This window comes from Elephas maximus, chromosome 1 (assembly GCF_024166365.1).
Source record: "Elephas maximus indicus isolate mEleMax1 chromosome 1, mEleMax1 primary haplotype, whole genome shotgun sequence".
In the NCBI taxonomy this organism is placed as follows: Eukaryota; Metazoa; Chordata; class Mammalia; order Proboscidea; family Elephantidae; genus Elephas; species Elephas maximus.
Window position 1 is genome coordinate 18,629,243 of NC_064819.1, and position 27,148 is coordinate 18,656,390.

At 36.8% G+C, this 27,148-nt stretch overlaps 1 protein-coding gene across 8 annotated transcripts in view; it reads right to left on the bottom strand.

Moving 5' to 3' along the window:
• Positions 1-27,148, bottom strand: part of DLG1 (discs large MAGUK scaffold protein 1) — a 271,624-nt gene that overhangs the window by 46,057 nt on the left and 198,419 nt on the right. For all 8 annotated transcript variants that reach the window (XM_049879841.1, XM_049879832.1, XM_049879784.1 and 5 more), the window contains 3 exons: positions 18,562-18,676; positions 10,760-10,936; positions 3,412-3,481 (listed from right to left, as the gene is read on the bottom strand). In XM_049879841.1, the coding sequence (XP_049735798.1) occupies positions 3,412-3,481; positions 10,760-10,936; positions 18,562-18,676 (362 nt within the window). The remainder of the gene's footprint in view (positions 1-3,411; positions 3,482-10,759; positions 10,937-18,561; positions 18,677-27,148) is intronic.

The window sequence follows — 27,148 nt, forward strand, 5'->3', positions numbered from 1 at the left end:
GTCCTGGCCAACTTGCATGCTATCCCAACTGATTAACTTGTCTTTAAGTGCCACTGTATTTATAATATTTTATTTGTCTATCTATCCCTACATCCATTGGTATCACGTCCTAAGTAAGAAACTAAAAATTGATGCCCATAGAAGCTACAAAGGCAGGTGTTAATAGTTTACATAACTATTATGAGGAGGTGAGCAACTGATTTGATGTTCTTTTTTTTATTGCACAGATGTTAGAAACAACTTTTTTCCCCTTCTTGAATGTCCTATTTGTGTATTCACAGATATAAGGGCATGTAGCACAAAGAATGAGGAGGCCATGAAAAAGCTTCTTTTGTAATACCTCTCTGTCACAGGCATTCATGTCTTGAAAGAAATGGCCTTATCTACCAGTAATACTGGTAACACTGGGAATTATTATTTTTTTTTTTTCTGGAAGAGGAACAATATAAAAGATAGAAATTTTGTTCTGACTTTTCTTGAGTTTATTTAAATCATAAGATGTTACTACTAGTTGAAGCATATTAAGACCATAAAGCATGTTTCTGGCGTGTGTCTATTTTTAAGCATGTGATTCTAGCTGATGAAGATGTTGAACTAGATTAAATAGACTTTTCACTCAAATTCAATGACCTGAATTTATTTTGGTAATGATCTTAATAAAAACAAAGTTAAATTTCTACTACTACCTTTTCTTATCAATAATTCAGGATTAATAAGTTCATAAGCCAAGTAGATTGTCTTGATTTCAGTCTTAAATTTTCAAGGCTTTAGAGAACCAGATAAATAACTCTGATGGGGCGGTTCTACTCTGTCCTATAGGGTCGCTGTGAGTCGGAATCGACTCGACGGCACTGGGTGGGTCTGGGTTAAGCAGAAGTTAACAATTCAGTGGATGAGAAAAACATATTGTGGAGAAATCTGGACTTACAACTTTTTTTTTTTAATTGTACTTTAGGTGAAGGTTTATAGAACAAACTAGTTTCTCATTAAACAGTTAGTATACATACTGTCTTTTGACACTGGTTAACAACCCCACAACACGTCAGCACTCTCCCTTCTCGACCCTGGGTTCCCTATTAACAGCTTTCCTGTCCGCTCCTCCTGCCTTCTAGTCCTTGCCCCTGGGCTGGTGTGCTCTTTTAGTCTTTTTTTGTTGTATGGGCCTAGCTTATCACTATTTTTATAAACTGTCAAGTAGCATTATTTGAATAAAAATTTTTGCTTGAATCTAAACTTTAGAAAGTACGAAGAGAAGAAAATTTAAGTTTTGTTAGAGAAAAATTTACTGTCATCTACTTTAGGGAAGAACTAAATCTTTTCCTTCATGATCACTGAGTTTTAACTTAGTGATAAATTTCATGGTATTTGATAAAACTGATGATAGATTTTGTAAGAGATTATTTATCCCCCCCTACTGCGTATACAGTGGTCAGAGTCAGTTTCACAGCAAACAACCAAAAGAAACGTGAAGCTTAAAATGTTTTGAGTCTTGGTATTTTTGAAATTAGCCAAATGAAATATCATAAAGAGATCACCATACAGGATAGAAAGAATTGTTAGTCAGGAAATGTATTAATTGTATTACATTTAACATCCTCCAGATGAAGAATTTATTAAAAGTGAAAACAGTACAAGCAAACAAGACAACAAATGGGAAACACAAAACTGAAGAGACATGCTACCTCTAGTTTCTCTAAATTAAACAAAAAAAACCCAAAACCTGTATTTAATTATTTCTTGTTTTTTTGTCACAATGCTATGTTGTAAGACACTTAGAGTATAATAAATATACTAATGGGCTATCACAAATTCATGATACAAATATTAAGTATCAAAATATATAACTTTCCTAAGGTAGTATTTCAAAGTAGTCAAATAAACGTTAGAAATTAATGAGAAACTGAAATGCTGTAAGTCTGCAGTGGAAGTAAAGTTCACACACCACCACGTAAGGACAGGAAAGGGGAACTGAGGACAGGAAAGGCAGCTCTACATCAATGGCAAGCGTATTTTCACCCCACTAGGTATCATGCATACTTTTGGTGCTGTGTTAGAACACAGTGACTGTGTAAAAGTTGGTTACAGTCAACAAACAAGTCAAAGGTTTAAATATGTCATTAATTCAGTTAACATCTTAAGTATTAAAGAAAAGTTATAACATGCAACCTTCTTTTCAGTTCATTGACAGTGATCTCTTACTAAATTATTTTTAAAGACATACAAAAAACAAGCACAAAAAGCACTGCACATAATGCAAATCCGGAGCATTTCCTTGGGATTTGTCCCCCAACAAAAATTTCTATTTAAGATATTGCTTCAGATCACGCTATATAATTTTGTACTTTCTAAAAACTACAGTTAATTTTAAAGGAATTTATCAGTTCTAAAATATAACCGAATGCATTATACATTACTCGGATTTAATTTAATTTTGATCAAGGATCCTATTTTTATCTTTTAGATTCTAAGGCTTTAAGTTTGAATATTTAATGATATCAGAAATGTACAGAGTAAATTTATTTGTTAACTTTAGACATTCATTTGAGAGAGGATTAAAAGACTTGTAATAAAAAAACAAAACCTGAAAATCCAAAACCATTACTGCGAACAGCATTTCAATACAGTATGTGCGCAGGTCTGTCTGTATGCTTACTGCTAGGAGAGTCCACTGCAGTAAAGTTCGGGATACTGGGAAATTACACACATGGTATACAATGTGAAACGTGTAATAACTTTCTCGTCAACTGGCACTTAAAATTTTTTAGATCTGAGCAGAAGGGCTTCAAGTAAATGAAAACAGATACATGTCTAAAATAGATATAAAAGAATTTTGATATATTTCTTGACTATTTATATGCCTGCTCCTTTCAACGGTCCCTTTCCCTATTCCCCTCCAAATAAAAATTCATATTGATTCAAACATTTAAAACATGGATCATAATAACAAATTATATCAGGAATAAAGAGGGGCAAGAACAAGAACATTTTTCATGAATTCACTTGCAGCAACTTGTAAAGTTATTAGGTAATGACATTTTTTGGCCTATATTCTCAGAAGATTCATTATTAAATTAGCTATCATGATTTATAACTAGTGATATAAGTTTCTAATTGAACTTCTGAATAAAGGCTAAATTCATTTCATTTGTAAAAAGTAACCTTGACCAAGAGTATATAGCTAAGAATATATCAAAAGACAGTTTTGATAATTTGGAAAGATCTGTGAAACAGGTGCTTTAAATTAATGCTTAATTCAATATCTACTATTGCAAAGCACCATGGCGAGAGCTGTTTATAGTTAGTTTATGAAAATCCTTCTCATTTTAATAATAATAGTTCAACCAAGATTTATAAAAAGGGCTGCTGTGCCCAACTATTAATTTCCAGAAATAAGAGATTTCATATACTCACCCCTTTATCTCCTCTTGTTTTAGAATTGAATTTCACTGTTTTTAACCGGGCTCGTTCTTTCTTTTCCACCCTGTCAAAGTATAGAATATAATTTTTTGGAAGTGTATTAAGCATATCTAGGAATCTTAGTGGAAATCACCAGAACTGATACTGGGCATTTTTGTATTCTAAAACCTTTAGGAACCATCTAGGTTTGCATGCCCAAATTAATTAGAATTTTGGAAAAATGAAACACAGGGTTTCTTTTATTAGAAAAAACCCCACTTATTAAGTACCCAAATATAGTATACATACGTATGTGCTTATATATGCATTTAATTCCCATAATTATACTGAAAGTATATGAGGCACCATCTCTGCGTTCAGCAATATTCCAGGTTTCCTCTCTGGTGCTTTTTATATATTAACATAGCATGGAACAAACAGAACCACAGATGCTAAAAATTCAGCTTATGAGCGAGAAAGCAAATGTGGCAGAATGTTAACCGCGGGTGAAAGCAGGTGAAGGGTGTGTGGGTGGTACTATTCTTGCTTAGTTTTTGATACTTATTTTTCTATAGACCTGAAATTTTAAAAAATAGTAAGGTGGAGAATAAAGAAAAATCAAGCTTAACTCCAATGATACATATATAAAGTAACAACTAGTTTTATAATTAAATTATAGCACACAGAATGACCATTTTCAAGTACCTTGGGAAAGATTTTAAAGACCTGATAACCTTGATTACCTCTGTGAAGGTGAAAAGGGCGCCTGGGAACAGGGTTAAGAGGGAGCCTATATAGCTTTTGGAGTCTCTGGGAGGTGCAAATGGTTAACGTGCTTGGCTGCTGACCAAACACTTGGAGGTCTGAGTCTACTCAGAGGTGTCTTGGAAGAAAGGCTTGGTTATCTACTTCCAAAAAAACCCCCAGCCATTGAAAACCCTATGGAGCACAGATCTACTCTGACACAAGTGGGGTTACTATGAGTTGGAATTGGCTCTATGGCAACTCTTTTTTTTTTTCATACAGCTTTTAAATCTTGTGAATTCTGAACCTTGTTCAAATTTTACCTATCCATAATAGGAGGGCAAATAAAATGACAACAATGAAACAAATGATTCATGTAGACTTTAACACCAATTTCAATCTTGCAAATTTCATGTGAATTAAGTTTTTATATATATACTCAGATTTCAACATAGTAATTATTTTAGCATATAGGAGAAAAGGAGCCCTGGTGGTGCAGTGGTTGAGAGCTACAGCAGGCTATGGCTGCTAACCAAAAGGTCGGCAGTTCGAATCCACCAGCTGCTCCTTGGAAACCCTATGGGGCAGTTCTATTCTGTCCTATAGGGTCGTTATGAGTTGGAATCGACTCAGCAGCAACAGGTTTTTTTTTAATAGAAGAAAAAGCTGCTAAAATAGCCTAGGAATAAATGCCATTTATTTTTTCTTTAACATCTAGCTATATAGTTTTACTATGGGTACACAGACAGTATTCACGGATTGAAAAGTAAAGTTTTTTACTATTCCAAAGCAATTCTAAAGGGTCCATGATATGAATAGTTCATAATTTTGCCTAGGCACTTACTGAGGGCACCACAAACCTAGCATTTAGTGGGTATTTACAACTCAAGAAAGTGGCTTTGTTTTCTAATCATTATCTTCTTCAATTAACAGTTGAGAGACTTAAATTGTTTTTATTTGTAAATACTGTTGGTGAAAGAAAGCGAAGAATCATACAAATTACAACTCCTTGCACTCTTCTTAGAATTACACAGGTCTAAGAAAGAGTTCTATTCATAAGTTTTGAACATATTCAAGAATAAAACGGCATAATTAGCTGTGGTTTCAGACTGTATTTAAAGTAGAAAGACTATATTCTATAATGCTACCAATAAATTTAGGGATTTGAAAAGGTCTCATTATGCATCTCTTACATAATTCTCACTGTAAAACCTGACTTTATGAAATATTTATACAAAATAAAATTTAACTTCCCAACAAGAGAGTCAGCACTATTTCTCACGGGTTGCAGACACACAAAGCCTTTACAAGCTTTACAAGGGATAAAACAACTTTTAGGAACTCTGACCTTGATATTCAAGACGTGAGGTTTTTACTGAATAAATAAGGCATCCACCCTAAACCCGTTCCGCCGCTATTCATAAGGTTTTCACTGGCTAATGCTTTTCAGAAGTAGACTGCCAGGTCCTTCTTCCTAGTCTGTCTTAGTCTGGAAGCTCAGCTGAAACCTGTCCTCCATCGGTGACCCTGCTGGTATCTGAGTACCGGTGGCACAGCTTCCAGCATCACAGCAACACACAAGCCCCCACAGTACGACAAACTGACAGACACGTGGGGGTAACGTACGAAGTATGAATCTAGGAAAATTGGAAATCGTCAAAAATGAAATAGAACTCACAAACTTTGATATCCTAGGCATTAGTGAGCTGAAATGGACTGGTATCGGCCATTTTGAATTGGACAATCATATAGTCTACTATGCTGGGAATGACAACTTCAAGAGAAATGGTGTTGCATTCATCCTCAAAAAGAATGTTTCAAGATCTATCCTGAAGTACAACACCGTCAGTGCTAGGATAATATCCATACGCCTTCAAGGAAGATGAGTTAATACGACTATTATTCAAATTTACGCACCAACCACTAGGGCCAAAGATGAAGAAATATAAGATTTTTATCAGCTGCTACAGTCTGAAATTGAACGAACATGCAATCAAGATGCATTGATAATTATTGGCAAATGGAATGCAAAAGTTGGAAACAAAGAAGAAGGGCCAGTAGTTGGGAAATATGACCTTGGGGACAGAAACAATGCTGGAGATCACATGAAAGAATTTTGCAAGACCAACGACTTCTTCGTTGCAAATAACTTCTTTCACCAACATAAGCGGCGACTATACACATGGACCTTGCCAGACGGAACACACAGAAATCAAACTGACTACATCTGTGGAAAGAGACGATGGAAAAGCTCAATATCATCAGTCAGAACAAGGCCAGGGGCCGACTGTGGAACAGACTATCAATTGCTCATATGCACATTCAAGCTGAAACAAGAAAATCACAGCAAGTCCATGAGAGCCAAAATATGACCTTGAGTACATCCCACCTGAATTTAAGAGACCATCTCAAGAATAGATTTGACACACTGAACACTAGTGACTGAAGACCAGATGAGTTGTGGAATGACATCAAGGACATCATCCATGAAGAAAGCAAGAGGTCACTGAAAAGACAGGAAAGAAAAAAAAGACCAAGATGAATGTCAGAGGAGACCCTGAAACTTGCTCTTGAGCGTCAAGCTACTCAAGCATAAGGAAGAATTGTTGAAATAAAAGAACTGAACAGAAGATTTCAAAGGGCCTCTCAAAAAGACAAAGTAAAGTACTATGACATGTGCAAAGAGCTGGAAATGGAAAACCAAAAGGGAAGAACATGCTCAGCATTTCTCAAGGTGAAAGAACTGAAGAAAAAATTCAAGCCTTGAGTTGCAATAGTGAAGGATTCCATGGGGAAAATATTAAACAATGCAGGAAGCATCAAAAGAAGATGGAAGGAATACACAGAGTCATTATACCAAAGAAAAATTAATCTATATTCAACCATTTCAAGAGGTGGCATATGATCAGGAACCGATGGTACTAAAGGAAGAAGTCCAAGCTGCTCTGAAGGTATTGGCGAAAAACAAGGATCCAGGAACTGATGGAATAGCAATTGAGATGTTTCAACAAACAGATACAGTGCTGGAGGGGCTCACTCGTCTATGCCAAGAAATATGGAAGACAGCTTCCTGGCTAACTGACTGAAAGAGGTCCATATTTATGCCTATTCCCAAGAAAGGTGATCTAACCAAATGTGGAAATTATAGAACGATATCGATAACATCACACGCAAGGAAAATTTTGCTGAAGATCATTCAAAAACAGCTGCAGCAGTATATTGACAGGGAACTGCCAGAAATTCAGGCTGGTTTCAGAAGAGGATGTGGAACCAGGGATATCATTGCTGATGTCAGATGGATCCTGGCTGAAAGCAGAGAATACCAGAAGGATGTTTACCTGTGTTTTATTGACTATGCAAAGGCATCCGACTGTGTGGATCATAACAAACTATGGGTAACACTGCGAAGAATGGGAATTCCAGAACACTTATTTGTGCTCATGAGGAGCCTTTACATAGACCAAGAGGCAGCTGTTCAGACAGAACAAGGGAATACTAATTGGTTTAAAGTCAGGAAAGGTGTGCGTCAGGGTTGTATTCTTTCACCATACCTATTTAATCTGTATGCTGAACAAATAATACGAGAAGCTGGACTGGGTATCAGGATCGGAGGAAGACTCATTAACAACCTGTGATATGCAGATGACACAACCTTGCTTGCTGAAAGTGAAGGACCTGAAGCACTTACTAATGAATAATGAAGATCAAAGACCACAGCCTTCAGTATGGATTACACCTCAACATAAAGAAAACAAAAATCCTCACAACTGGACCAATGAGCAACATCATGATAAACGGAGAAAAGACTGAAGTTGTTAAGGGTTTCATTTTACTCGGATCTACAATCAACAGCCATGGAAGCAGCAATCAAGAAATCAAAACACGCATTGCATTGGGCAAATCTGCTGCCAAGGACCTCTTCAAAGTGTTGAAGGGCAAAGACGTCACCCTGAAGACTAAGGAGCGCCTGACCCAAGCCATGGTATTTTCAATCACATCATATGCATGTGAAAGCTGGAAAATGAACAAGGAAGACCGAAGAAGAGTTGACACCTTTGAATTGTGCTGGCAATGAATATTGAATATACCATGGACTGCCAAAAGAACGAACAAATCTGTCTTGGAAGAAGTACAACCAGAATGCTCCTTAGAGGCAAGGATGGCTAGATTGCGTTTTACATACTTTGGACATGTTGCCAGGAGGGATCAGTTCCTGGAAAAGGACATCATGCTTGGCAGAATACAGGGTCAATGGAAAAGAGGCAGACCCTCAACGAGGTGGATTGACACAGTGGCTGCAACGAGCTCAAGCATAACAACGATTGTAAGGATGGCACAGGACTGGGCAGGGTTTCGTTCTGTTGTGCGTAGGGTTGCTACGAGTCGGAACCAACTCGACAGCACCTAACAACAACAACCTAAACCCGTTGCCTTTGAGTTGATTTCGACTCATAGTAGCCCTACAGGACAGAGCAGAACTGCCCCATAGGGTTTCCAAGGAGCCACTGGTAGATTTGAACTGCTGACCTTCTTTGGTTAGCAACCTCTGCACTACCAGGGCCCCAAAAAAGGCACAGAGGAAGTATTTCTGAATTTAAAGCAGGCTATGTCCTTTGGTTAAGTGTTATGGCTGCTAACCAGTTAGAATCCACCAGCTGCTCCTTGGAAACCCTATGGGGCAGTTCTACTCTGTCCTATAGGGTTGCTATGAGTGAGAATTCGCTTGACAACAATGGGTTTGGCTTTTTTTTAAATGTTCTATTCCAGAAAAATGTTATGGTGAGGTCTGCTTTGCTAAAAGAGGACTTACTATCAAATATATGATATAGCCAAATATTTGGATTTTGCTAAATATATGGATGTAGCCAATAATAGTCATAACCCCGAAAGTATAATATAAATCTTGGTTGTTGTTGTTAGCTGCTGTTGAGTCGCCCCTGACTCATGGAGACCCCATGCACAACAGAAGGGTCTCAGTCCTGCACCATCCCTATGATTGGCTGAAGACTGGACCATTGTCAACCACAGGGCTTTCACTGGCTGACTTTCAGAAGCAGACCTCCAGGTCTGTCTTCTACAAATCTCGGTAATACTTTAAGAACACTACTACTCTTCGACTTCTACAAACAAGTATACAAATATATATACATACACACATATATACATATATGGCAGTCTATAAATAGTTATACACTTTGATATATTTAAAGAGGCTCCAACAAAAGTAGTATAAATCCATTTATTACCAAAAAAAAGAACAAGTTTATTATACCATAAGGTTGACCTGCAATGAACTGGGTAACTAGCTATAATAATGTATTAACAATTTTTGCTGGCTATCTTAAATTTAAAAGAACTTTTAGCCAATGATTAGGATGATTCAGATATGATAAATATACTATACTGGAGAATTATGAACTGACATTTTAATATTTTCCCATAAAAGTAGAGATATTCAAAAGCATTTCGTAGACCTTAAACCAAAAAAAAAAAAACAACAAAAAAACAACCCATTGCTGTCAGTCAATTCCAACTCATAGTGACCGTACAGGACAGAGTAGAACTGTCCATAGGGTTTCCAAGGAGCTCCTGATGATTCAAACTGCTGACCTTTCTGGTCAGCGGCCACAGCTCTTAACACCACTGTGCCACCAGGACTCCTCATAGACCTTAGAGTGGTGTATAACAAGCTGGGATCATCCTTTTCAAGGACAGCGTGCACTAAACCATTTTTGCCACTAGAGGGTTAAGTATGTATCAATGCGTCACTAGAATAAAGCAAAAGGAAAGACCAGTGGAACACACTGATAATCTAAATTAAGGAAAAAGAGATGTGAAGCATATTACCAGATATTGCTTAAAATATTGCACTTATTTACAACACTTCTATTTGTTAAGCCTAGAGAAGGCAATTCACACAATCAAAAACCCAGAAAATTTAGTTCCTACCACCACCTAATAGTTGCAACCATGGATTCAAACATACCAACCAATGTATCATGAAGCAAGTGCAGGACCAGGCAAAGTTTTGTTCTTTATACACGAGGTTGTCATGAGTTCCAGCCAACTCAGTGGCAACTAACAACAACATCACCACCTACTTGGGAAAGCTACAGACACTCTGAATTCTCTCTCCCTCCAATGGTATAAATACACGGCCCAGTGATTTAAAATATACTTACTTTGTTTTTAGCAACTTTCCTGTTGTTAGTTGCTGTTGAGTCAATTTGATTTATGGTGACCCCACATGTGTACAGTAGAACTGCTTCAGAGGGTTTTCAAGGTTGTGACCTTTCTGCAGCAGATTGCCAGGCCTGTCTTTCGAGGCTCCTCTGGGTGGGTTTGCACTGCCAACCTTTCAACTAGTAGTCAAGCGCTTAATCATTTGTGCCACCCAGAGACTCAAGTAGGAGCTTTACAGAAATTTTTGTTTTGGGGCATCATATTTCCCAGTTATGTCATTGATTACAATACAAGGTGCAAAAAATTAATGGTTGGGAACACAATATGGAAAACCAATCACGAAATTATCACTTTGGTATAAAAAATTTACAGGAAGAGCAATTTGATTATGTTGCCCAACTTTCAAATGGCAAGACTGTAAGAGACTTGTATTTACCTGCGTTTACTGGGAATCACTCCAACTTCATCACTCTCACCATCTGACGTAACCTGCCTGGCTTGCCACCATTCGTCATCGGAAGCATTAATAACATGGAGAATGTCTCCAAATTTGAAGTTCAGTCCCTGACTGGGAAGTCCACTGTCTTTAGTCTTGTCATAATCAAAAAGGGCTCTAGATTCAGAAGGAAAAAACAGTTCCATAATTACTTTTTACACAGTATTAATCGATATTAACATAGGATTCTGAAAATGTATATAATCTGGACAGATAAACAAAACACCATGGTAGGTGAAATATCAAGCTCAACTTTATACTGCATACAAGAAGAGAACGAGACAAAAAATAGCAAAATTAACTTACTATGGTAATAGTTTGTTACTGGGTTACTACCTTATTTCTTTCAATATCGTAAGAGAACAATCCAATGGTAATCCATCTGAACTCTAACGTATAGACAAATCTAGACAGTTGCTCTAAATTAACAGACAAAAAGTAAACATTAAGAGATACACTTCTCTTTGCTGTGACTAGACACACTTGGGAAAACAAATTCCCCAGTAGATTTGATTCATTAATTGTGGATTGTAAAACTAGACCAACATAGTGATTATTCTGCCAGTTAATTATTCTTCCCATTTGTTCACAAAACTGGAGTTAACAGTTTTCAGAGGCAATAACAATGATGAAAACTAACTACAGGTGACTCTAAAAAACAATGATGAAAACTAACTACAGGTGACTTTAAAAAACATTGATGAAAACTAACTACAGATGACTTTATCAGCTGCCAAATGCTTTGGAAAAAATACTGTATTATTTTAATATGGTAATCACTAAATGTTAAGAATATTTTAAAAATTTGATGAAAAGAAAACATTGTGTCCCACCACTTGATTAATTACTGTACAGTACTTAAACAAGTCCAATCATTCTTCAGTCTAGTGAAGCTCTCTAAAGAGAAGAGGAAAAGGATCTTAGCAATTCCATTTATGATACAATTTATTCAATCTTCTCTTCTAATATGGGAACTGGAAATTATGATACAAATCTTATCCGTCTCATGGTACTGAACATTTAAGAACCTATCTCTTAAAGTAAAACTGAGAAGAGGTATTTGAGGAATGAATTAACGAACCAGCAGTTTGTAGTTTTCAAACGTATTCGTTAAAGTTCCTTCCACTTCACAATAATGGTGTGTAAGAAGGTGGAAATCAAGAGAGGGAAGGCTCACTTAAGCATATATTAAAACATACGTAACATTGAGATTTGAAGAATTCTACAGCTGAAAAATAAATTACTTCATTACTTCAACTAATAAATTCTGAATTCTAAGGAATTATCTTTTTAATGGAAAAATATAGCTAACCTCAAATACAAACGTTTGATAGTCATTTATTAAATATTATTAAAAAAGGCAATGAAGTAGATATGAAGTTAAAGACAACAAAGATGATAAGCATAACAAAATGGAAAATAAAGTACCTTCAGAGGTACAGAAAACAGACACTTAGAAAAGGGAAAAAACCATCTTTCTTAACTTTTTTTTATTATAAACTAATTTTTTTAATAAAAAATAAAACTGTATTACTGATGAACAATGGACAAAAGAAATCACCCACAATCTCACTCCCTAAATTAACATTAGCTACCATTTTAGCTTTATCTTTTAATATATCTGATTAATAGAAAAGGGAACCCATAGAATACATGTGACTTATTAATCATAAAAGGGTAAGGAGCACCGGTTAACCTACTATCTGACCTAAGACTATGCACTACACCGTTACCAGTGACTTATACTCACCTACCCATTTTTCTCCTGATTTTATTATCTCTCTAGGATGAATAGTTGACCACCATTGGAATGTTACCACCATTCTGAGTATAGTTGATACTAAGTAATTAAGCTTAGCAGAGTAGAGGAAGCTATGATGGGTTTTGACCAGAGGGATGCTTACTCCACAGGACTCTCGAAATGTTTATGAATGAGAGATCTACAGTGTTGAGGCAGGCAGGGAGGAGTTACAGTACCGACAACAGAAAGATTGGTGGAAACATTATACACAGCACTTAGGTCCTCAAAGTCTCCTCTGTTGTCTGCAAAACCCAAAGAAGACTACAAGTTGAGTGTCTGGAGAAATCCATTTTGCAAAGCTCTGTACTCTGGAACTTGGTTGGGAGGGGGATGATGCTGGGCTTAAAACAGCTGAATTAAAAGGAAATCTACATATTGAAAATTAAAATTCCAGGAACCTGGTTTATACTGCAGACACGGGATTAAAGGCTCCTTTCTAAAGATATTTAATGACCCCCAAAGAATGAAATGGTGGGAGAGAGTAATGAAAAAGCCAATTCTTCCCCTGCTCCATTATCTTTTAGTTAAATCTACTAGCTTCATTCTTCATTCATAAGCATGGGAAACAAAGATTACTAAATATTTAAAGATGAAAAATAAAACAAAATAAAAAACCCAAGAAAATAAGCAAACTGGAAAAAAGACACAGAGAAAGCAGAAAACCCGAGATATAGAGGAAAACGACAATTTATATTCTCAGAAAAATGAGAAGATATTATATACATAAAAGGGATGGTGGAAAAAAAAGATACAATCATAACAAGAATGAGCTCTTGGAAAATAAAAATAGGAGAGCATTCACCCGCACCTCCCTCCAAAAAAAAGGAAAGAGGGAAGGTAAATATGCAGATATCCCCTAGAAAACAGGTAAGAAATCAAAGAGATAAACACAGTAAAGGAAAAGATAAGAATACTAGATATCCAGTATCTGACTAATAAAATTCCAGGAAGAGACTATAGAGAAAGTGGAGGAAAGGAAACGATCAACAAATACAAGAGAAGCTCCCCAGAACAGATAAACATGAACCCTGTAGATTAAGAACCTACTCAGCATCTGGGACAAGGGAGAATGAAGAAAACCAAAGACACAAGGGAAAGATTAGTCCAAAGGACTAACTGACCACAACTACCACAGCCTCCACCATACTGAGTCCAGCACAACCAGATGGTGCCTGGCTACTGCCACTAACTGCTCTGACAGGAATCACAATAGAGGGTTTTGGTCAGAGCTGGAGAAAAATGCAGAACAAAATTCTAACTCCAAAACAAACAAACAAAAAGAGACCAGGCTTACTGGTCTGACAGACTGGAGAAACCCCAAATGAGTAGGCCTCTGGACACCCTTTTAACTCAGTACTGAAGTCACTCCAGAGACCTGCCCTTCAGCCAAAGATTAGATAGGCCCATAAAACAAAACAAGACTAAATGGGGACACCAGGCCAGGGGCAAGGACAAGAAGGCAAAAGAAGACAGGAAAGCTGGTAACAGGGAACCCAAGGTCAAGAAGGGGAGAGTGCTGACACACTGTGGGGTTGGCAACCAATGTTTCACTCAGTGAGCAACACAATTAATGAAAAAAAGACCTGTACACTAAAGCATATTGGGAAATTTCATGATAAGGAGAACACCTGAGAGCTGCCAGAAACGACACACAAGGAATCAGAAATCATAATGGCGTCAGGCTCCTCAACAACTATGTTGGAAAACAGAGGACAATGGAACAAGCTTCCAAATTCTGAAGAAAAATGATTTCCAACTTAAATTCTGTAAATATCCAGCCAAATTCTCAATCAAGCAGAAGGCAGAATAAAGTTATTTTCAGATATGCTAAGACTTAAAAAGTACCTTCCATGTACCCGTTTCTCAGGAATTTACTGGAGGATCTACTCTAGCAAAATGAAAGTAAATTGAGAAAGAAAAAAATGTGACAACTAGGAAACAGACTCTGATACGATTAAGAGCCAAGGGGAATAGGATAACAAAAGAAAGTCCTATGTGAGAACTATAAAACAAGCCTACAGAGCAACCAGTCTAGACTAGAACAGAAAGATGGAAAAAATCTGAACTGACACGGTATGTGGTATGATAGACCGTTATCTGTGATGATGTAAAAAACTCTGAAGAGGCTACTGGGAGATGAAGATACCGGTAATAAGGACATGGAAGATGAAGCATGGTGACAGGGTACTACTTAACTGAGTAATGACCGATATTACACATTCACAACATTGCAAAAGCTATTAATTCATTTTAAAACCTGTGACGAGGCAAAGTTTGAAGGCATGGGGAAGTGGTAAAATGTGTGGTTTGGTATGGGAGAGAAAAATTCTCATCTACCATGGCACTAAAATAACCAAATAAGGTAAACTAGAAAATAGCAGTATAGGTGCATTATTTAGAAATCTGGAAGGCAAGGGAAAATAGCTAGGAAAATGAAAAAATAATTGTTCCTGGAGAACGAAACCTGCGGTTGTTGGAGGCTGAGTTTTTTCATCATAAGCGTTCTGATAAGACATGACTTAAAAAAAAAAAAGAGTATTACTTCCCTAAACATAACAAAAAGTGAAGGTACTCATCAAATGTACCTAAAACCAGTATAACCTAATGTGCTTTGATTTTTATGCCTTTGTAAGTCTTTAATAATCACAAATAAGATAAAGGTAATGCCTGTTAAATATATTAAAATTAGAAAATATACCAAAATCGGCTGCTGTCGAGTCGATTCTGCCTCACAGCAACCCTATAGAAAATATAAAAAACAAACCAGAAAAACAAACCAAACCCACTGCCGTAGAGTCGATTCCGACTCATAGCAACCCTATATAGAAAATACAGATAAGCAAAAGAAAAAAGGAGAGTATAAACAAAATTCTGTGTTTTTCGTTTTTCTGTGGATGTGTGTATATGAAACACTTTTAAGAGCTTTACAACAGAAGAATTTAATAAGTATTATGCGAACTGGTAGAGGGAGAGTAAAATTGGACACACTTAGGACTCTCAGATCATTGATAGTGTAGAACGAGTGAAAGGCATAGGAACAGAAGGAGAGAAGAAAGTGAGAAAAATTTTCTTTTAATATGTATCACAGAAGAAAATTCTTTGAGACAAGTTATATGTAAATAAACATAAAGTACGCCTGTATGTGTAAGTATCTGTTGTTGTTGTTAGGTGCTGTTGAGTTGGTGCCTACCTACAGTGATCCTACTATGCACAACACAATGAAACACTGTCCAGACCTGCGCCATCCTCACAATTGCTATTATGTTTGAGCCCACTGTTGCAGCCACTGTGTCAATGCACCTCGTTGAGAGTCTTCCTCTTTTCGCTGACCCTCTACTTTACCAAGCATGATGTCCTTCTCCAGGGACCAGCCGTCCTGATAACATGTCCAAAATAAGCGAGATGAGTCTCACTATCCTCCCTTCTAAGGAGCATTCTGGCTGTACTTCTTTCGAGGCAGATCTGTGCATTCTTCTGGCAGTCCGTGCTATATTCAATATCCTTCACCAACACCTAATTCAAAGGCATCAATTCTTCTTAGATTTTCCTTATTCATTGGCCAGCTTTCACATGCATATGAGACAATTGAAAATATCATGGCTTGGGTCTGGTGCACCTTAGTCCTCAAGGTGGCATCTTTGCTTTTTTAACACTTTAAAGAGGTCCTTTGCAGCAGATTTGCCCAATGTAGTAAGTTGTTTGATTTCTTGGCTGCTGCTTCCATGGGTATTGATTGTGGATCTAAGTAAAATGAAATCCTTGACAACTTCAATCTTTTCTCTGTTCATCGTGATGTTGCGTTATCAGTCCAGTTGTGAGGATTTTTGCTTCATGATGAGGTGTAATCCATGCTGAAGGCTATGATCTTTGATATTCATCAATAACTGCTTCAAGTGCTCTTTCCTTTCAGCAAGCAAGGTTGTGACATCTGCATATCGCAGGTTGTTAATGAGTTTTCCTCCAATCCTAATGCCAAGTTCTTCTTCATAGTACAGCTTCTCGTATTATCCGCTCAGCATACAGACTGAGTAAGTATGGTGAAAGGATACAACCCTGACACATACCCTTCCTGATTTTAAACCATGTTCTATTTGAACGACTGCCTCCTGGTCTACGTATAGGTTCCTCATGAGCACAATTAAGTGCTCTGGAATTCTAATTCTTCACAATGTTATCCATAATTTGTTATGATCCACATACTTGAACGTCTCTGCAGTCGATAAAGTACAGGTAAACATCTGTCATGGATTGAATTATGTCCCCCCAAAGATGTGTTTATCAACTTGGTTAGGCCATGTATAGTTGTCCTCCATTTTGTGATTTTAATTTTACGTTAAGAGGATTAGGGTGGGATTGTAACACCACCCTGATCCAAGATGAAGGGAGTTTTCCTGGGGTGTGGTCTGCACCACTTTTTCTCTCTCAAGAGATAAAAGGAAAGGGAAGCAAGCAGAGAGCTGGGGACCTCATACCACCAAGAAAGCAGCACCAGAAGCAGAGCGCATCCTTTGGACACGGGGTCCCTGTACCTGAGAAGCTCCTCAACCAGGGGAAGATGGAGGACAAGGACATTCCTCTAGAGCCGACAGAGAGAAAGTGTTCCCCTGGAGCCAAAGCCCTGAGTTTGGACTTGTAACCTATTACACTGTGACAAAATATATTTCTCTTTGTTAAAGCCATCTACTTGTGGTTATTTCTGTTATGGCAGCACTAGATAACTAAGACAACATCTTTCTGGTATTCCTTGCTTTCAGCAATGATATCCCTCGTTCCACGTCCTCTTTTGAATCTGGCTTGAATTTCTGGCAGTTCCCTGTCAGTGCATTGCTACAACTGTTTATGAATTATCTTCAGCATAATTTTACTTGCATGTGTTATTAATGATGTTGTTTGATAATTTCTGCATTTGCTGGATCACCTTTCCCTGGAATGGGCATGAATATGGGTCTCTTCCAGTCAGTTGGCCAGGTAGCTGTCTTCCAAATTTCTTGGCATAGATGAGGGAGCTCTTCCAGCATTGCATCCATTTTTTGAAACAATATATATATACACTTACAAATACATACACACACATATGTAAATATGCATAGTATACGTGTCTATTTTATATAACAAATATCACCTCTCACCACAAGATAAACAAAACATAGTAGGAATAGGCTCTCCAATAGGATCAGGAGAAATGAGAGAGTTAATAAAGAATAGTACAGATTACTTATAGTGATCAACTAGAGTTAAAATAATGATATAATAAAATGCTCAGTAAATGCTCTACATAAAAAAAAGTATGTAGAATGCAAACGGGACTTCTGTTTCAAGTCTTATTAGGCAATAAAATGAGAAAGAACAGTTTACGTACCAATAGTATCTACTTAAATTATTATTAGATCCATGTTACCACATTAATCTTATACATGTCATGGAAAGAGAACATGCTTATCTTCTCCGAAGTGTTTAAAATATTTTCGTTTCCTGAATATGTATTGTTTACTGAGGATATTCATATTTTAAATTATCATTTACCTAAGTTCTCTCAGCTATGATGGAAATTGCCAGTGGGTTTTGGTTTTCATGAAATGTTTTACTATAAAAGGATACAGGTAAATACATGTTGGATGATGTGATATTATCAAGCTTGTAATAACTCAGTAAAACATCAATCTAAAATAAATTTCTGGTCCACAGTTTAGTCTTCTTTTATCATATTATCACTATTAAAGTGGCTACATAACTTTCATTAGTAAAATTATAATACTGGAACTACTGAAAGACACACTGTAAGAAAATCAGTTATAAAGAAAAACATGTCCTTGATTTGCAATATATTTTGCTATAGTAAAACTCAGTAATTCATAGTGAAAAATATGAAAGATTTTGCATGCATAAATAAGGATTGCCATAATCTGAATTAAAAGAATGTACCTGACTTTTTTTTTTTTACCTGACGTAGAGGGACCGCTTCTGGCTCGTTCGAAGAGAACCCGACCCTGAACTGACGCTACTATTCATCATCTGCTCCCGTAGGTCATGTATTTTAGCTTCAAAACGACTGTATTCTGACGGAAAAGAAAAATAAATTTACATTTTGTAGATATTTCCATAAAAATAAGTTACTTGAAGATAAAGTATTAACTATGTAAGCTGTCTAAGTGTGGTCAGAGTCTCAAAATAGTAATGCTGTGTGTAAGATTTTACCCTCTATAAAAATTTAAAAAATTATTAATAAATTTCCGTATGTTCCATAAATGAGAACTGGCTGAGTCAATAGTTTTTCCATGTACTCTATTTTAACAGTCACATCACATTTAATCAATTAAAAGACTATGTTCACACCTCAGACAGCAGCAACAATCTTATGTTGCTATCTAAATGTAATTCATTCTAATTTTAATATTTTAAAAAAGGAATTGACCTGTAATCACTTTGCACTAAATGCTTTGATTCCCTTGAGGGAATCAGTTAATCTCAGATTCTAAATAGAGTTCATGCAGAGTCAATAATAAGGGGAAAACATGCATTTAAAACTGATTAATAAAATTAAATTTATTTTAACTTATTTTACAATTTATGACTTCCCAAAATGCCAAAGTAACAAAAACACAAAAGCAATCTTAAGTAACATAAAATTTTTATTTAAAATATTTTTAATGCAAAAATGAGTATGATTTTTATGAGTACTATTTTAACTATATCATACATTCTTGTTAGATGCCAAAGAACTCCTAAACCTATTAATAAAAAAACCTGAAACACTAAAAAAAAAATGTTACAACTACATGGTTATACATACTTATCTTTGTATAGGATCTAAACAGAGAGATTATTTTGCAGAGAATTAGGTCAGACCCCATCTGATTTTCTTAGGAAGCCTGTCTAGGAGTTTCTATAGCTTAAGATGGAGTAAACACAACTACTATTGAGTTTGTCTTCCTTGCACCATGATTATCAATTCTGTTTTATGGATAGTAAGATTAAATGATTAACCAAATTAACCAAAAAATTTAAATACAGTTTAAAATAATTTAATAGAATCAAATAATCTGAATATTGCACAATGACTTTTTTTTATCCTAATGTACTCACAACCAGTTTTAGAATAACAATGCCAACAATTCCACTTTGATATGATTACTGAAGACAGTTCCTTTTTATGCTTAGAGCATAGCCCACTAGGGACTTTACTGTGTTTTAAAGTCACTTTGGATAGCTCCTTCCTGGATGGTGATACTGCCAAATGGAACTTAAGTTAGGTTCGTTTACTCCTTTTTATTTTCATTTTCAATTTTTAGGGGTTGCTTTTTAAATATTTCACTGCTTTTACAATTAGCTAAAATATTCATAGAGTTCAAGGTCAAATCTATAAAACAAGGATATTCAAAAGGAGGTCTAGCTTCTATCCTTCTGTCTCATCATTTTTCCCCCAGCCTTCACATGTAAACATTTAAAGAGAGGTCTATTTTTTCAATTTTAATAACATGAGCAGATAAACAAATGCAAACAAATTTCTGTATACTTATTCTATATTATTTATATAATACATAATTATGTACATGTGTGTATACACAAACACGACAACACACTTACCTCCCCTTTCTTAGATAAAAAGTAACACACACTTCTCTCATTTGCTTTTTTCACTTAACAGGAAGGATATCCTGATGATCACTTACATAGTAGTACATACGGACAGTCCTCATTCTTTTTTTGCAGTTACACAGTCCTGTTATTTTTACCTTCTTATCTCTTTGTTTTAGGTGCGCTTCTTACATACGCACCCCAAAGAGCTGGATTCTGCTTTAACAAAGTTGAAAATTGCTTCCTTTTACCAATGAAGTTGAGTTAACTTTTGATATGATCGAGGTTGTTTGATCTCAGTTCTATTCATAGTTTTATGTTCTATGTACTCAAGCCTTTCATATAAACAGCCTGTGGCAGATCATATTCTCCAAAGATACCTGCATTCCACATGCTCTTCTACAGCGACCTTGCCCTTTGCCCACCAAGAGGTGAAGTCTAACTCCCTTCTCCTGGATTCTGGGCTGGTCCACTTGTAAGCAAGCAATGGAATGCGGTGGAAGTTTTTGCCTCGTTCTTTTGGGATGCTTGTTTTGGGGGAAGCCAAAACCATGTAAGAAGCCTGACTAACCTAAAGCCGCCATGCTATAGAGGTCAATGACGGTGTGCGGAGCTCAAACTTCTAGTTGGTACCAAATAAGGCATAAAAAAAGGTGAGTGAGGCCACCTTGGACCCTCCCGAACAGCCTATCCACCGAGTCCCACTAAATGACCTCAGCTGATGCCAAAAGGAAGACGCCAACTACCTGCCCCAAATCTTGCCTAATTCCTAACCTACAGAATCTATAAAATGGTTGTGTTAATCCACTAACCTTTGGAGCAGTCTGTTATGAAGCAACAGTAAATGGAACACAGTCTCACACGTGTGGGCTATTTTATTTTGTTCTTTTACATTCATTTTATTTAGTGAGGTTTATTCGTTTGTCCTAATGTTAACCTTTTGTTTGGCTTTTGTCTTTTATTGCCTACTATGAATGATCTCTTCAGCGTTTGATTTGAAATAATATCCCCCTATATCCAGTTAGTAACTACAAAACAATTAGCAAACTTGTTTCATTTTCCTATTTTCTCCCCATTTTCTGAGAGCTCTACTTGACCCAAATTGTAAGAGCATATAAAACAAACAGAAAAAAGCCGCCGCCATCAAGTTGATTCTGAGTCATAGTGACCCTGCAGGATGGAGCAGAACTACGCCATAGGATTTCCAAGGAGTGGCTGGTGGATTCTAACTGCTTATCTTTCAGTTAGAGCCAAGTTCTTAACCACTGCACCAACACCATCTTCATTAACACTAGCACCAGTCCTTATGTCAGTCTCCCTCCCATCATTCTGGATGTCTGAAGTTTGTTCTCTTCCTTCAAGAAGTGTTTATAGAAACAATACTACACTAATTCTTTGTTGATAAATTTGATTGCAGCATTTATATGTGACAGTCTGTTTAATTCACAGTTTCTTCTTTGGGTATGCTGACTCCATTGTCTCATAAAATACTGCTGATGAAATTCAGATGACAATCTGATTTTCTTTCTTTTAAAGGACTTTTTTTGGTGGTGCCGGGCGGGGGCTGGAGGTCCAAAGAATTTCTTTTTCTTTAAGGTCCAATAATTTTATTAGAATATTTTCCAGGTACATGGGATACCTTTCAATGCGTAGTTTGAAATTAAAAAAAATTTTTTTCTCCTAGAAGTTTTCTTGTTTACATGTTTTTAATACTTGTTCTGTGCCGTTGCTTCTGTTTTCTTCCTAGGGGACTCCTATCATACACTCTTTGCCTACCTTCTATATTGGTTACTCTCAAATCTTTTTAAATCTTTTTTTTAAGATTGAAGGAATCACAAACTTTGTTTTTCTTGAACAATTTGAATTGCTACCAGGATGTCTCATTACCCCCTAATACTTCAGTGTATATTTCCTACAAATAAAGATATTTTCCTATAGAACCACAAAACCATCAAAATCAGAAAAGTAACATTAATATATTACTAACATCTACTGTTAAGATCCCACTGAAGTTTCACCAATAAAGTCCTTTAGAGCAAACTGATCAAATGGAAAGTCACAGATTGTGTTTAGTTGTTTTTAGCCTCCTTCAGTCAGGTGCAGTGCCTCAGTTTTTTCTTGACTTTTCTGATCTTCACATTGTTGAGGACTGTTTGTTGCTCTTGTTGTTAGCTGCCATTGGATCGGCTCCAACGCATGGTGATCCCAGCTAGAACAGAAGAGTATGCTGCCTGGGCCTGTGCCATCTTCGTGATATTCTGTGGAATACCTATTTGAGGTCTCTCTCTCATGTTTCCTCATGATTAGATTTGGGTAACGCAATTGGGCAGGAATTATCAGAGATGTTATGGTCTTCCCAATGTACCCTATCAGATGGAGCACAATTTTTATTTGTCCTGTTAGTAACATTATTAACTTGGATTGCTTAATTAAGGTAGTGTCTGCCTGGTTTCTCCACTGTGAAGTTACTCTTTTTCCCTTTGGAAATAAGCATACTGAAACAATGTACATTTCCTTATTCTCATTAAACTTTCAATTAATTCATGTATTCATATTAGTATGGACTCATGATTTCCTAATACATGGGTTATAATCTGGTACTATTATTTTGTTCCTGATTTTGTCAGTGGGAGCCCCTCAGGCTGGATTCTGTGTCCATCGTTCTTTGAGTACTTCCTTGCTTCCTGGCACAGGATATTAGAGAATAAGCTAGAACTTTCCCAGCCCCACCTCTGGAATCAGCCATTTGTCCAAAGAGCCTTGGTGATTTTAGTGGGAATAGTACATATTTATAGTATCTGGGTGTCAGGTGTACTCATTGCTACTGGGGAGTTGCTATACCCAAGCTCTCTCAGGAGGCAGAGCCAGGGAATATACATAGACATATGCTCTTATATCTATACTCATGTCTATATAAATTGAAAACCATGAATTCATAATAATTTCTCTAAGTCAATATTACAGGTTTTACATTTAGTTTTCTCCTTTCCATATGCCTAACTCCCTTTTCCAACAGTGAAAATCATGGATAACATCACCCTTAACATATATACTCATTGGATAAATCTCTTTATATGGAATTAATCTTTCATCTTCTCCATCACCATCTACCTTCTTAACTGAGCTCTGGCCACCCCACCTGGACCCCGCCCTCACCACGCTCCAGCTCTGACCCCCACACCAGGCCACTCCTGTGCGGACGTTCTCCTCGCCCTGGCGGAGGTCTCAGGCCCTGACATGGGCTGCCAGAGCTTTCCCCTCTCCCTCCCCACGTCCCCTCCTACCTCGCTCTGCCCCACCTAACAGCTTTAGGACTTAACTGATCCGGATGTGCAAGGGGAAGAGTTTTTTACTTTTATTTTTTAAAATTTCCTCTTTTTCACATACATCTTTTAAGGAAATATTGTGTTGCTTCTAATGAAAACTATTTCTGAAATATTTTTCTTTATTTCTAATAATTTTCTGAGTGGTATCATTTATATTGTTCTTTCATATATTTTATCATTTTTTCTTTAACTTGTTTTTTAAATATTAGGTTATCCTTTTCATTTGGTTTGTTGGCCTATCTTTCTGGCATGCTTTCACTGCAGAGACATTATACTGATCCTTATTTTCATTTTTCAAATGGTTTTTTATGGGATCCAATCTTATTCTTTTCTGTTGTTCATTTTTATATGAAGTTAGTTTTCCTGAAGTTGTGGATGGGAGATATAGGTCAGGATAGTTTTTCTAGCTTTACAGCTTTAGACCAAAGAAATCAAACCCATTGCCATTCGTTGATTCTGACTCATGGCAACCCTAGAGGACAGAGCAGAACTTCCCCATAGGGTTTCCAAGGCTATAATCTTTATGGATTTCTCCCATATCTTTCTCCCAAAGAGCAGCTATTGGGTTCAAATTTTTAATAATGGCTATGTTTTAACAACTAGCCTGAAAAGCTCCCGAAAATTTAATTGGCTCTCACAAGCTTGTACACTGCTGCTGTTAAAACAAAAGTAGCTTCTGTGCACCCTTAGCTCTCTGAATTTCCAGATTCCCTTTACTTTAAAAATGCCAACTAATGCCTGTGATGCTTTTAGTAAGATGCTCATTTATTTCATGTAGCATTATTAGTTTTCAATGGTTTTGCTGATCTGATTAACAGACATCCTAGTGATTTAAAAGATTCTACATTTCAGAAATTTAAAACATTCCGTAAAAAGAATAATTATTTCTTATAATAAGGCAGAAGGATACTCTTCCCTAAGAAATAGCTAAGTTACTATAAAGCAGTTAAAATAAGTCTCAGATATTAAATATTTAACATATTGGAAAACTAAGTCAATTTGTACAAATTTCTTAAATTTGTCTCTTATTTTGTTCACTCCTACTCATATTTTCATATTGTCTGTATGTATGCTCAGAACATACTTCTGCACTTTTCCTCAAAGTTACGTCCCCTTTAAACCTACCATTTTATTTACTTAGGTATGATTCCTACCTTTTTTCTCCCAATCGACTGATGCTTTTAGACCTAGCAATTCCTACCTCTTACCCATCCTGTATGTATTTTCTTACATTTTATTTTGGTTAAGTCATTTGCATCATTCTCTTAGAAAATCAAAGCTCATCTCAGGAAATCATCATTGGAAGGGAGTTAAAAGTTAAACAAGAGGTCTTCTCCATTCAACATTTCAGAAATTCCTGTGCCAAACTGTATTTCTTGTCATGCAAATATTAGGGGGTATCTAAACTGTTGGCCCAAAGTTAAATGTGTTTGCTGATCAGAGGAGAGAAAATGTTTAATAGTCAATTTTCTGCATTATATCTCCCCTTTCAACTTCTAACCTTTGTTCCCTCCCTCACACTAGTGGTGAACAGATGGGCAAAAGTAAGGAAGGGTAAGAGAGAAACTGTACCTCTCCCAATCTCTTTTAAACATGTAATGCCTACTATAAATAATAAGAGTCATTTATACTCTGTAATGGAATATATTAAACACAGAGCTTAAAACCTGAGAGCTACAACTCTCTAAGAATGGATACTATGACTGGTCTAGAGAAGAACGGAAATTTTTTGAGCAAGAAGACAGATTTTGTTTTAAGTAGCTGGAAAGGGTTGAGAGATATAGGCACAAAAGTAGAAGACTAAAAAATATAATTAGGAATCTGCTACTGAGAATCACTACAAGATGACAAACGCTTGCCAGGAAATGCCACTATTCTGACCCACACTATTCAGTCTCCACTCCTCTCTTTGTGTGGCAACAAAAGTAATAACGGAAAAGAACGAGGAGACTGGGGTTAAAACTCCACTCTGCAATTTAGGTCTAAATTAAAGCTCCGAAAACTCAGAATAAGTTAAGTGATTCTGGCCAAAGCTCTCAACTTTTCTAGACTTTAGTTTGTTGCTGTTAGGTGCTATCAAGTCAGTTGACTCAGAGTGCACCTATGTACCACAGAACAAAACACTACCCAGTCACGCGCAATCCTCACAATCATTATTATGCTTGAGCCCATTGTTGCAGCCACTGTGTCAATTCATCCCACTGAGGGTCTTTCTCTTTTTCGCTGACCCTGTACTTTTCCAAGAATGATATCCTTCTCCAGGGATTGATCCCTCCTGACAACATGTCCAAAATATGTAAGACGCAGTCTCACCATTCTTGCTTCTAAGGAGCATTCTGGTTGTACTTCTTCCAAGACAGATTTATTTGTTTTTTTGGCAGCCCATGGTGTATTCAATATTCTTTGCCAACACCACAATTCAAAGGCATCAACTCTTCTTCAGTCTTCCTTATTCATTGTCCAGCTTTTGCATGCATATGATGTGACTGAAAATACCATGGCCTGGGTCAGGGGCACCTTAGTCTTCAAGGTGACGTTTTTGCTTTTCAACACTTAAAGGTCTTTCGCAGCAGATTTGTGCAATACAATGTGTCTTTTGATTTCCTAACTGCTGCTTCCATAGGTGATGACTGTGGATCCAAGTAAAATAAAACCCTTGACAACCTCAATGTTTTCTCTGTTTATCACGATGTTGCTCACTGGTCCAGTTGTGAGGATATTTGTTTTCTTTATGTTGAGGTGTAATCCAAAGGCTGTGGTCTTTGATCTTCATCAGTAAGTGCTTCAAGTCCTCTTCACCTTCAGCAAGCAAGGTTGTGTCATCTGCATAACTCAGGTTGTTAATGAGTCTTCCTCCAATCCTGATGCCCTGTTTCTTCATAGAGTTCAGCTTCTTGGACTACTTGCTCAGCAAACAGACTGAATAGGTATGGTGAAAGGATACAACCCTGACGCACACCTTTCCTGACTTTAAACCATGCCCTATCCGCTTATTCTGTTCGAATGACTGCCTTTTGATCTATGTACAGGTTCCTCATGAGCACAATTAAGCGTTCTGGAATTCCCATTCTTCGCAACTTTATCCAAAACTTGCTATGATCCACACAGTCGAATGCCCTTGCATAGTCAATAAAAACACAGGTAAACATCTTTCTGGTATTCTCTGCTTTCAGCCAGGATCCACCCCACATCAGCAGTGATATTCCTGGTTCCACGTCCTTTCTGAATCCAGCCTGAATTTCTGGCAGTTCCCTGTCGATATACTGCTGCAGCTGCTTTTGAATGATCTTTGGCAAAATTTTACTTCCATGTGTTATTAATGCTATCATTTGATAATTTCCAGTCAGTGGGATCGCCTTTCTTGGGAATAGGCATAAATAAGGATCTCTTCCAGTTAGCTGGCCAGGTAGTTGTCTTCCAGATTTCTTGGCATAAATGAGCGCTTCCAGCACTGCATCTGTTTGTTGAAACATCTCAATTGATATTGTCAATTCCCGGAGCCTTTTTTTTCCACCAATACCTTCAGTGTAGCTTGGATTTCTTTCTTCAGTACCATCCAGTCCTGATCAGATGCTACCTCTTGAAATGGTTGAACGCCAACCAATTCTTTTTGGTAAAACGATTGTA